General features: G+C 38.1%; 1 protein-coding gene across 1 annotated transcript; it reads left to right on the forward strand.

The window, feature by feature from the left end:
• Positions 1 to 6,105: 6,105 nt before the first annotated feature.
• On the forward strand, positions 6,106 to 11,622 carry LOC126830434 (uncharacterized; the record flags this gene model as incomplete). Its single annotated transcript, XM_050560822.2, has 1 exon — positions 6,106 to 11,622. A coding segment is annotated over one exon (1,047 nt), but the record flags the coding sequence as incomplete, so codon positions are not given.
• Positions 11,623 to 14,015: the final 2,393 nt, after the last annotated feature.

Consider the following 14,015-nt stretch of genomic DNA (forward strand, 5'->3'; position numbering starts at 1 on the left):
CGCATTATATTTACATTGTTTTGAGTCTGGCCACTAAGACCATGAGACCCCTGTCAGAATGGATTGGCGTCCTTACTGTACTGCTACGGCGACGGAAAATGGTCTCAGAGCGTGGTAGAAGCGTGGTGGAAACGCCAGATATCATGCTGTGTTCTCCATGGTCGCAAATGATCGCCGAATCACGGCGTTTATTTTGAGAATGTCCAAAACAAACGCCAATGGTCTGCGATCTGACCTTGAAAGCTGTGAGACCGCGGCTATTTTCAAGATTGTATATTTTAGGGAATTTTTCTTGCCTTGTGTTCAAGTTTGCCGGTGACCTTGTGCATTTACGGTCGCAGTAGCGCAGTCCTGGAAATACTTCAGGACAATATCTATCGTGGTTCCCCCATGTCAATGATGCAGGACGGAGAGCCTGACAAGGACAGCTGTCTAGTCGTTCGGGTGGTACGGAAAACCGAGGCCCCGTGTACACTTTGGTGTGCACGTAAAAGAACCCTTTACAGTTGGAATTCGAAATAAGAGTAGGTTTTAACGCAGCTGTCCGGGGCAAATTTCCCCATAGCACAATAGGACGTAAACCCCCATTTCATTTCATTTCATTTTATTTATACTAACTTTGCTTGATATGTTGGGAGACATAAATACGCAGTTAACTTACTAATGATTTGTCAATATATTATAGTATATAAGATGTTATAAGATTTCAAAAGCCACAATCAATATGTACTGTATTAAATAAAATTATTATATATTATTATAAAGTAAATTTATAAATATCAAGCTTCAAAGAGCTAGAATGAATTTATTTGACTAGGAACGCTCGGGGTTCTTTCTTTTCTTATCTTTTTTTCAGGAATGTGGGAAATAAGAATGTCTCAAACTGTTTAGATGTTATAAATTGCACATTAGGTTTTTCGGTGAATTATGGCGGCAAACCCATTATTTCGATGAATGTGAAAGATATCTTGATCATCTTCTCGTTCTTGCGCTTGTGTCAGTTCACTCTTAAGTGCTACTCCTCACCCATAAGCCAACTGAATCGAGTGAACTGAAATGGTAAGGAATCCTTTAAAGATTTATTTACTCGTAGTTCGTTTAGTTCTTGAGTGTTGCTATGTTCATGTTCGGCTTCCCTGAAGCAAGTGCCAATGTATGGTATGTCATAGCTCAGATGTACGCCATATCAATTCTAGCATGTGCCAGAGAACCAAACAAAAAAAACCCCGGCGCTGACAACACCCCCTCTCTAAAGTGCCCTAAGTTTGATCTGTCTGCTCTCCCCCAGAGGCCCCAGCACGCCTCTGGATAATAGGAATAAGGCTACTGCATCCCTAAACTACATTCCACATTCGATCACTCAGTCGATCTATATCTATGATTAAATACGAGTAAAGTCGACTATCATTGATTACAGGTTACTAATATATAATTACAATACTAACAGAGAGAGAGAGAGAGAGGGGGGGGGGGTAACGTCAACTCGACAAACCAGGTCATTTCGGGAATAACATGGTTCAATTTAATTTTATCCAAATTCTAAATTAAATTATTATATGGCAATCGAGTTTAAATCCGTTTTATATCGCAACAACCCGATGGTTTTAACAGTTAATTACTGGCTTGTGTAAGCAAATGTCTTAGTAATAGTTTATTTAACATTTAAAGCCAAAAAAAGACCTGTAATAGGCAGATTTAGCTCTTACATAATGCACTTTTAATTAATAACCAGCCGCTTTACCAATTCTAAAGTAGTCTCAAATAGACAGGTCCATGCCAGGCAAAAATGGCGCCGTTTTCAGTGGATATATATTCTTTGGATCATAATCTTTCAAATAAGCTTCTGGGCCACCCTGAAACTTGCCTCAAATCCAAGATGGTGACCAAAAATCCAAAATAGTCACCAGAATAGCCAAATAGCATGCTTTTAGCCATTGATGATCCTTTTTCAACTGATTGTGGCCTATTATGATAAAGAAAGATAACTCAGCCATAAAAAAATCATTAGTTCATACAGAAATCCAAGATGGTCACCAATGCTGGCCACCGATAAAGCAGATTCAGCAATGTCTCATGCTCCATAACGGATAATACAATAAATTTTGATGCAATTTCTTGGTTTCCAAAGTCTGGTTATCCATTTAGTTGCCTCAAATTTGGCAAGAGTAGATGCAGAATTTCCCTTTCAGATTCCTTGAATCTGGACGCAAAGAAAAGATTCCATTAATCCTGGCTTAGCGGATTCGGCGAATCCTCATAATCACTGGGCTACATAAAGACAATACATTTTTTTTTGCACAGGAGAAAAAGGGTACACAATTTCATCCACGCTGATTTTGAGTTTAAAAAGGGGCGACAAACCGATGTGTTGTCTCTGTGATGAAATTATTAAGGGCGATGAATCAGCTTATAATTTGACTGAGGAAGGATTGACTTCTATCCAAGAATGAGCGGCAAAATGGGTTAAAGTTGGTAAAAGGCTGTGTACTCAGGCCCCACTTGCCGAATTTGAGACTATTTAGTGCATGCCTTGATGTCCCCTTTCATGAGAACAGAATTGCTCGATAGGAAGCCCAGTCTCGCAAACTTCCCGTTTGGTCCAGATATTTCAGTTTTTGAAACATTTCAAAAATCAGAAGTACCATTGAAATTTTTAGTATAAACATTTTGTAGAAGTAGACTGTTTAATCTTTACATCGATTTTCTGATAAAACAAAATAGAAGTGTGTCTATTTGGGGGTGGGGAAAAACTCCTCTAGAAATACACATATTTCATTCTCTTCTCAAATGGAGAGATGGAGAGAATTACAAAAAAAACCCCACACGACTAATATAGTAAGTGCAGGAGGACCGCAAAACAAAAATCTACAAGATAAACCTGCGGACAAGGCAGAAAATAGACATTGCACCAAATAAACAAATATCAAATCAAGTGAATGGATCCGGGGGCCACTCAAATTTGAAAACAATCAGGAATACAAAAAAGACGTGATGCGACTAATCTTGACAGTGTTCGTCTTCTCAATGGCGATAGTCTGCCAGTTGACGTCATGGGTTAGAATCATCGGATTATTAAGTTTCAACGAATCATTGATACATAATAAATATCAACATAATAAATTACAAAATCTATAAATTTCATTAACAAAAAGAAACAACAAAATGATCAATGTCAAGGCAGCAACTGGTGTCAAACAGTTTCAAATTGATTTTCGTAGAAACGTCTGGATTGACGTTGCTTTAGCAGTATTCAAGGCAGTAGCTCACCAGCCAGGGTTATATAGACAATTCACCAGATAGGTAGGTAATATTTAAATGAGATATTTGATGATATTCGTCATATTATTATATGTAATTAGATATTAGATAATATACGAGGGCTAGCTGAACAGTTCTAAGCCTAAAATGGATAGATCAATTGGGTTGAAACAACCTTGCCACCAATAAGTACAATATCATTGAATGAATCATAGACATAAGAACTGCAACTATAGTGTTATTATTATTGTCTTCGTACTAGACCATCTTGTGAACCTACCCATGGAAATCACCAGAAATGGATAAAACTGGCAATAGGGCAGTCATCAAGTACCTGCGGTTAAAAGGCCTAACCAACATAGATACATGCTAACATGGTCCCCACTTTAGAGGATCATGCCCCTTCCTTTTCCACAGTATAAAAGGGGGCCGCGGAATTTCAGCGTGACAGAGAGAGCCTTGACGATGACCCTCGCCGTTGAAGGCCATCAACAGCAACCATTCAAGAAAACATTAACCTGGTGCATGATATGGGTATGGATAATCGACGATTGACTACTCGATACATTGCCAGAAAATGACTTTCTGACCGGCATCTAGGCCTTGCAACATCATTGGTAAAAGTGTGTACATATCGAAGGAGACTGTGTAGAAAAATAAATTAAAACCATCGACTTTGTACAGGTCTTTCTCAGATAGGCTTAGATTTTTTAGTCAGCCCTCGTCCATATTATGTTTAATTATACAGAGAAGCCAAACTTAACGACTCAAGCATAAGTAGAAATTAATGTAACCAAAACACAGGCCCTAGGTTTACTCATTAGCCTACTAAATCGACTGATATTGTGTGCGGAGAAAATACAGCTATCTATAATTAGTTTTCGAGCGATAATTACGTACGATATGTGCTGTACGCATGACACAAATTTAATACAATTAAGCCGGCCGATAAACAAAATCAATAATTTCACTATTCGATTTACGAATATGCAACCCATTGGGGGTTTCGCGGTTGCGATCTTGCAGTATTGTTCTTCTTCTGTAGTGATACTATTGTCAACCCTCAAAATAATAAAATTATAAATGAAAGTTTTGATTGGTGTCATTTAATCCTTAGATCGATAACAAGTTTAAATTCTTATAATATGGATTTGAAGGGTTGACATTCATCATATTATATTTGTTCACAATCAGTTTACGAGTTCATTTGGTTTATTTTTTCGAATATCAAAACCTACTTTGTATATAATATCTACCAGTGCCCATTGATTGTATGCCATGAAGACTCAAGTATAGGACCCAGTACTCTCCGTTTCTGTGCCATTAAGGTTCAAGCATAGAACCCAGTACATTCTGTGCCATTAAGGCTCAAGTATCAGTAATCATTGATTGTATTCCATCAAAACTCAAGTATAGGGACTGGGCTAATGAAGATGGGCATACGCCACATGAGGGAAATTTTGCCCGGACAGAGGCACTGCGGCCTACTCTTAAATCGAAATCAAAATGTCAAGGGATTTTTTACGTGCTCGGCAATGTATACACGGTACCTCGGTTTTAGGTTCTATCCGAACGACTAGACAGCTATCCTGGTCAGGCCCTCCTTCCTGCATCACTGACAAGGGGGAACCACGCCAGAAAATCTGGATGAACTTACTCTGTCAATGCAGGGGTCGAACACCCTCCCCCAAGTATAGGGCCTAGTACTCCTTGCTTATATGCCATCAAAACTCTGTAAGGAAGGCAATTTAAACACGTAAAACAATATTAAATCAGCTTTATATACAAATTAAATAGAAACCAGCCACATTAATTATGTTAAGTCACGTTCTTTGCCACAAATCAGATCTCCAGGAAGAAAACACTTGAACTCCTTTTTTATAGGTTCATTACTCCGGCCTGATATATTGTTTGATAATTTGTACTTGCAATTTAGAAGTCAATATAGAACGTAACCTTGGATCAGTACACCAATCGAGAGTTGAATAGACGGAACTCGAACTGCCTAACAAAATTTCTAATAATTCATTGATTAAGATGCTTACTCAGTCTTTCTAGAAAGCCTGATACCATACATTCTGCTGTTCTCCTCAGAACTACCAATGGATCTTTTACGTGCATGTCCATGTTTACATGGTATCTCGTTTTTTTGTTTTTGTCTCATCCGAATGACTATACTTTGTCTCTTGACAGGCCTCCGATCCTGACAACCTGACAAGGTTGAACTACGCCGGAAAATCCCAACTAACCCACCAGCTTCCCGCTTCATGCCAATTCTTATGTGAGTCTGGCTAAGATACGTATCTCTGTTATTTCAATACATGTGCTTTTTAACATAATTGGAGTCTCACGGTGTATGGACAGGACCTACGTCTACAGGCTAATGTGAGTCGTGTACGAAGTGGGTATGCCGATCCTGTGGTACTGTTTTGTCTTGCTCCTTAGCGTTTTTTTAATTTTATTTTCAGACATTAGCCCTGACTTGTAAACAGCATGGAGGTACAGACAGACAGGATTATCTGTAGCATCTGTTTAAACGACTTTATAGAACCTAAAATTATTGAATGTGGACATGAATTTTGTTTGAAATGTTTGGAAGAGTATGTCCGTAGACGTGGTAAAGTTGGTAAAGATAATCAGTTCCCGTGCCCTCTATGTCGCAAAGATGTCACCATTCCAGATAGCGGAATTAAAAGCTTACCGTCTACCAGCTCGAAGGACAAATCCATTAATAGCCTGAAACCAAATTGTGAAGCATGTAAGAGGAAGGTAATATCAAAGTTCCATTGCTTGGATTGTAAGAAATGTTTATGTGCATCCTGTAAAACCCCACACGATTCGTTTTTCTCGAATCATCATGTTTCAGATCTAACTCATAGTAGAAATACAGTTGATGGGAGTCGACTTTTTTGCTACCGTCATAAAACTGAGAATGTGGAGTTTTATTGTAAAGATTGCTGCCAGATTATTTGTAAAAAATGCCAGATATCAGATCACAAAGATCATGACACATCAGACATAAAACTGTACCGAAAACTGGCTATGACAGAATTGAAAAATTATGTTGATAATGTCAACGAAAAGATTTTCTATATGAATGCGTCTGCTGTCACATCTTCTAAAAAAATTGACCAACAAGTACAAGCTATATGTGAAACTGTCACAACAAAGGGTCGCAAATTTAAACTACATATGCAAAGAGAGCTCCAAAAGGAGGAATTCAAGATGAAGAGGGTTGTGGAATCGTCAAAAAAAATCATTGACAAGTTGGAGGAGTCCGTGCACAATATTAATACTATATTGAAAGGTGATTCAATGTATGGCGTGTTAGATAGGCTGCCAACCCTTAAGAGTAAGCAGGAAGAAAATGAGGCACGTGAACTAAACGAGTTATATGACGTCACCAGCGAATTCGACCGCAAAATAATAAATACTACTTCAACTATTAATACAATGATGGGAGAGTTAAAGATAACCCGAAATGTTATGATTACATACTACTTTAAATACAGTGAAATTAAACACAATTGGAGATACAGCCCTGTATATAAAGTAGAAGATACATTGTGGCATTTCAAGGCCTTTGAGACCGGAAGTGGCCATCTAATACTTGGTATGATTGCTTATGGAGAAAATCTTGTATCAGACACACCAGAAGTTACCATTAAACTTGTCAACAGTACCGATGAGCAGAAATCAGTAGTTAAAGTCATGCGCAGACCGTGTTTGGCCACATTAAAGGCCGATTACACCTGGAATACTGGTTGTGAAAAGGGTAGAATGTCGTCAGCTGGATTTGTAAACAATGATCGATTCAGTCTCCAGGCAACTATCGCTGCCAAAGATATATTGTCTCAAAAATTTACTGAGCGCCATGGAAAACGCATCACTTAGTTTTTCGTATAACAAAATGATCCTGTAAACATATCTTATTTATTTTGCTTCTTATTGTGAACAATATTCAATTGGGAACACATCAATAACAACACATTTGTACACTTATGGATGTTTAATCTGTAATCAAGGGTACAAAGTCAGAGGGGTCAAAACCAAAAGTACGACACAGATGTCAGTAGCGCGTGTGTCCTCGTCGGGCCATCATCACGGTAGGCTACAGCATTAATGCGACCCCTGCAAATGTGTAGGGCGGTCCGGTGATAAAATGTGAAGCCTCCCCACACCATTACACTTTCCCCACCCCATCGATTCGTTTCGAAGACGCAGCAGTCTGCAAGACGTTCCCCAACACGTCTCCACACACGTTGACGGCCATCTTAGTGATAAATATGAAAGCGACTCTCATCACTGAAGAGCACACTTTGCCAGTCTACTCTTCTCCATGTCTTGTCCTTGAGCCCATATCAAACGCCGCTGACGGTGATGATCCCTGAGGATAGCTCCAACATAAGGTCGTCGTGCACGGAGTCCTACTTCTCTTAGACGACGTCTTACGGTGTTGGCACTTACTGGTCCTTGTCTTCCGACGACTGCTGGGCGGAATCTGTCACGCAGATGAGTGACCCGGATGTAGCGGTCTTGAGTCTGGGTTGTAACGCGTTGTGGACCAGGACGTTGACGGTCACGTGTTGATCCAGTAACTCGAACACGTTCCACCAACCTTACAATAGTGGACTGATGACAATCGAAGTGTCTGGCAATAGCACGTGTAGACATGCCAGCCCTGGACATTCCACTGGCTTCATTCCGTTGATTTTCAGTAAGTCTCGGCATCTCTAGCTCGATTCCTTCACACGTCCAACAACAAATTACGACAGATTGACGTTTCACAGTTCATGTACTGCACATTAAGTTGAAAACATGCTTTTAAAGGGCTCACACACAATGCTGCACGTGAATATTGGGTTTTTCATGTGCATCTCGTGCAATTTTGTTTTGTGCACACGGGCCGATATTTTTTGCGTTTGGGAGCATTGTGTGAAACAATAGTTCATAGTATTGCAGAATATTAGACATACAAAACCACCTAGTAATAAAATATTTGGGAAAAAAAGTGATGCGTTTTCCATGGCGCTCAGTATATTTATCGGGTAGTTATTTCCAATAAAAGTATGGCAAATTTGGTATGGAAAGTATAGACATCCAATCTTACTAGGAAAATACAGGATTATCCGAAAAACACCCATGGGGCGAGCACTGGGCAAAAATGTGAGGGTATCACTAACGGGCAACCCGATTGTTTTCTGCCAGCTTATTGTGTGCTAGATTGACTGAGAAAGCAGTTGGTAATTTTTGATCAAATGAGTAGGCGGTTTTGGAAACATTGAGGGATGTCAGCTTACAGAAGAGTCGAATGGACATTAAACCCCTTTAATCTCTCTTGGTATAGTTCGGAATAACGGTTGTTATAATATACATAGTTCAGTATAATAATATATTTAATTTAGTATAACCGTTTTATTACATAATATATATAGTTCAATATAACCGTTCTTATAACTTATATATAGCTATTATGTTTTTCAAGAAATTGTTGTAAAGGTTCAGACAGATTATTTTTTTTTTATAAAATCATTAAATTTGGGATATGATGTGTAAAATGTGAATATCTATTGCAGTACTATGCGTCGCTGGTTAGATGTGGAAAGCCAGTAAGCCGAAGACTCCCCACACCCAATGTGCGACTCATACTCTCTTCTCTGCTACATATTTTAATAGACTTGTGATCGTCTAATATTTTTAATTGTCTTCTTTAGCTTCCTTTTCACGTTGTGTATTTCCTTCTTACTATCTCACTGTCTTACTGTCTTACAAGGGATAACTAAACGATGCAACAGTTCAGTTCTATATTTGTATGACAAGCTGGATATATATGGTTACAATGCATACTAGATTACATTAGCATACTTAAAAATAACATCTTACTCTCAACTCCTGTGAAAGTCTAACCAGCATGGCTAGACTCCGGAAACGGCTACATCACATGGTCAACTAAAGAAACAAGGCGATGTCTACCCTCTCTGAGAATTCATCGATAGTCTCTAGGAACTCAGATGATATCTCTCCGGAACCCAATGATATCTAATCTTAAATGGCTGGTTGGGACTTTTTAACAGATTTGCTTACGTCATAACTTTAGATTCTGCAAATAATGACCTTGATTGGATGGTTATAGTGTATGATGCAATCAGTAAATTTCGAATCACGTGTTAACATGATATTCTGGTTCCCAAGGAACCAGCTATGTTTAGGTTTTATAAATCTTTTTTTTATATGTCAACCATTCACTCATTTTGATTTAAGTGCTTATGAGATAATATGACTTGTATTCAATGTGTGAATCCAATAATTAGTTAAAGATACAATATAATGCTATTTTTAATGTAAAGAGCAAGAATTCTTGCAACACTATCACATATCTTTTCTTGTCGATCACTTATTGCAATATTTTAGGTGATATTGAAAAAGAAACGATCTCGCCAGTTCTTGTTAGTGATTAGTAGAACCGAAATAAGGCAAACAAAAATGGAATAGGTGTGTGCTTCCATTTTATTTCGAATTATTCTTGAGAAATCACTACCATTTAACATTTAAAGACATGCCTATTTTAACTCTTTCCAAACATACAGGGATCACGCCACTAACTTTCAAGACCATAAAAGAAAAACAGATTACAAAGTAGCTAAAAGTCTAAACTATACCTTCCGATACATTGATGACATAACACCTACCAATGATAACGGAAATTTCAACAAATATAAAAGTGAAATATATCCTCCTGAACTAATATTAAATAAAGAAAATTCCGGTACTGCATCTGTTCTTGAACTGGACATCAATATAATTAACAATAAATTTAATGTCGGTATTTTCGACAAAACGGACAAATTTGGTTTTGAAGTAGTAACATACCCGTCAATCTATAGTAACATACCAGATACCACGCTATATAGTGTTTTCTATTCACAGGCATTACGATTTTTGACAATATGTAACAATAAAGAACTATTTCTCTCCCGAATAAAATCTCTTTACTTTAAATGCACCGCCAAAGGCGCTACACAATTACGCATTTAAAATTTCAAAACTTCCATTTCTTCAACATACCAAGTTTGACATTTCTTGTAAGTATATAACCGACTACATACTGGATAATGATCTAATTTAAATTTATTTTAGATTTTCTGTAGTTATCTAACCCTGTCTGAATTACCTCCCTTAATTTTATGCCTTTATAAATACACTTACATAGTACGATTTCTTCAACATACCTGTTTTGCATTTTTTTTGTGGGGTATTATATTAATATATTATAAATTGTACAATTACACAACTTAATAATTCCCATTAGTCGCTAAAACTTATGGTTTTTAATCTTTTAACGTTATTTTATCTGGATTATCGCCCTTATTATTGTGATTTTTTTTATCACCTTCTAAGATATGACGTCATTCCCAAAATAACGTCGCAACTCAGTCAGCAAACGGCTGTCCCTCGAGACAGTCTACATTTCCTATTTGCTTCTTTGTATTCAGTTTTGTTTTTGTGACGATGGAACATGTACCCTATATGTATTGAATACTGAAGCGTTTCGTGATTGAATTTAGGGTTTAGACTACTTTTTTTTATACATTTCACCGATGTGGTTACTTGTATAGTTGAATTTTACTACATATGCTTATATTCGTATTTCGTGTAGCATATAGCAGATCATGACTCATGCTGGCATTACACAATGGGTTCTTTGGGTTGTATTCCTAATTGTTTTCAAGTTTGAGTGAAGTCTGTGTCTGTGTCGCAGTGGACGCTTACGGCTAACTCACGGATCCATTCCCTTTTTTTTTTAATTGTCTGTATGTTTGTGTTTTCCTGAGTATGATGTCTTGTACGTGTATTTGTTTTTGTGTAAATTTTGTGTGGTGCAGTCCCCTTGCACTTACTATTAGATGGTCTACTGGTATTATGCGAATCGCTTGGATTCATTTGGGGCTTTGGTAATTGGCGTCTTCTTTGTAGAGGTACTCTTAGATTTAGCATTACTTGTTGCCTCGGTTTCTTTTGATTTGTTTTTCATGTTTCCAGATGGTTTCTAAGGCATCTTCACGGCCCTTGGTTTCTATTTTTCAGCAGATTTTTGGGTGACCCTTGCTTCAATTCTGTTTGTTTTCCGATTCTTGCATTCTTTGAATCCCGTTTTTTTAAGTGTCCTGGGTTTAGATTTAGCTCTAGCCGTCTTGTCCTTGTTTTCACTGGTAACTGCTGCATGTGACTAAAACGTTTGTATATCTTCAAGTTTTTTAATTAGTCTGTCAATGCTTTAACTAACTGTTTCTTGTAAGTGGGTCTAGATCTACATTAACATTATATCTATACATCAACAATTTTATTTAGTAAATAAACATTTCTTCTTGATACTGTTTTATATTCTTTGTTATTTCTATAAATGGTTTACGTTATTGATATAAACTATCAGGAAGCTTGTTATATAAGAAAAACAACTGTTAAAATCAACGTCTCTACCAAATGACCAGAATAATCATGACTGGTTATATGATGACGTAGTATTCCTATGTTAAATGACCTTAGTTGCAATGTTCATATTTGATTTTAAACTAGGGTATATTCATAATGTCATTAATTGACAACTCGCGGACGTTTTGAAAGACATGGTCCATTCCGCCAGGATATAATTGCAACTGGCTTGGGTAGTCATTGATTGGATGATATTATATACTATACTAGCAGGATACCCGGCTTCGCTCGGGGTCATAACTCCGAAACCGGAAGTGGTAGACTAACGCCACCTGGCCTATGTTACTCCCCGGTCCGAGCTACCCCTATACCCCAAATTTCAGACTCGGGGTAGACCTAGTGTAGCCGCCAACCCCGAACAGACCGGCTTCGCTCGGGGGTCATAACTCCGAAACCGGAGGTGGTAGACTAACGCCACCTGGCCTATGTTACTCCTCGGTCCGAGCTACCCCTATACCCCAAATTTCAGACTCGGGGCAGACCTAGTGTAGCCGCCAACCCCGAACAGACCGGCTTCGCTCGGGGGTCATAACTCCGAAACCGGAAGTGGTAGACTAACGCCACCTGGCCTATGTTACTCCCCGGTCCGAGCTATCCCTAGACCCCAAATTTCAGACTCGGGGCAGACCTAGTGTAGCCGCCAACCCCGAACAGACCGGCTTCGCTCGGGGGTCATAACTCCGAAACCGGAAGTGGTAGACTAACGCCACCTGGCCTATGTTATTCCCCGGTCCGAAGTATCCCTAGACCCCAAATTTCAGACTCGGGGCAGACCTAGTGTAGCCGCCAACCCCGAACAGACAGACAGACAGACAGACAGACAAACGACAGTCACAAATATATTTTTAGATTATCGGTCTTGCCATGATATTTATTTTGCATTGGAAGGACGATCTGTTTAAAAACCATGTTCTTTCGCAGAAAAGAAATGGAATGGGGTTTAACGGTCTACTTTTCTACTCCACCCGGAGTTGTTAAAGGATCTAAATCTGTATTCTTTGGCGCTTAGAAATGGACACAAATGGGCCGTAACGCATATAATAATGTGATATGAATGTATATAAAATTATTTACATCCAGTCGTTTCTGTTTTTACTGTAATTTCTAATCATTTATGTTTGACGAAGAGTCTAAATTGAATGGCAGTCTTTGGTGTCTGGTTATTCCAGTCTACAACGGTAGTATTCTCCTGTGGGATATGTTCAGCCTCATGCATGTATATAAACTGATTTACATTCCATCGTTTCTGTTTTTACTGCCATTTCTAATCAGTTTAAATGTTCGGCGAAATACGTGAAGAGTCCAAATTAAATGGCAGTCTTTCGCATCTGGTTATTCCAGTCTACACCGATAGTATTTTCCTATGGGATATGTTTAGCCTCGTTCATCGAGTCATCGCATTACAAATGTCGCTCGAAAGCATTCTAAATATTTTCATTTTATCTTAAATATTGGATATCAGAAGCCCATCTTGTCTCTTGTCACGGTAAGAAAACAGCGCCAATGTTGATTTAAATTGACCAATGAGTGAGTCGTGATTGCAATGTCGAAGACTGTGGATGACTTGCCTACTTTAAGACGAGCAAACGTCACGCGAATAGATGATGTCCTTTGCTACTCTAGGGCCTCTCGTCCTGCACCACTGACAATGATCGAACTCTGGATCTCCAGGTTAGCGTCTTTTCTCGCTGAGGCACCAGAACCAGCTTCCGACAAAAGAAATGGAAATAAAAAGGGAACTTACTGGTTCAATGATTTAAACTTTCATAAGTTTATTCATGGAAGTTAGTTCGTCAATGTAACCTAGAACTTTTTCAGAAACAATATAATATTTCAAAATGGCTAGAATTATGATCAATCATTATTAAGGCAAATGTACACACGTACTTCATAGTTATTACAACCTGGTAAAATGTTTCTATTTTACCTTTTATGTTATCAACGTTCAATCCCGGTTCTATATCATTGCCAGCGTTATTTGAATTATTGTAGTGGGTTTTGTAAACTATGTCTGTGTTGTTTTTTTTAAATTATTAGTAAACAATACTTACCTTTTTACTAAATATTTATTTTGAACCACCTTTTCTGTGTTAATAAAATCTTGAACCGTATTGTGTTGTCCGTAGATTTGTTTTGTGTAAATTATGTGTGTTGCGGTCCCCCTGCATTTACTATTATACATACATTATGCAAGGGTTAAATCTGCCTATTGCAGGCCTTTCTTTAGGCCTGAAATGTTATCTAAATTATTCATTAGATATTAATTA

Source organism: Patella vulgata, chromosome 8, assembly GCF_932274485.2.
Source record: "Patella vulgata chromosome 8, xgPatVulg1.2, whole genome shotgun sequence".
Classification (NCBI taxonomy): Eukaryota; Metazoa; Mollusca; class Gastropoda; family Patellidae; genus Patella; species Patella vulgata.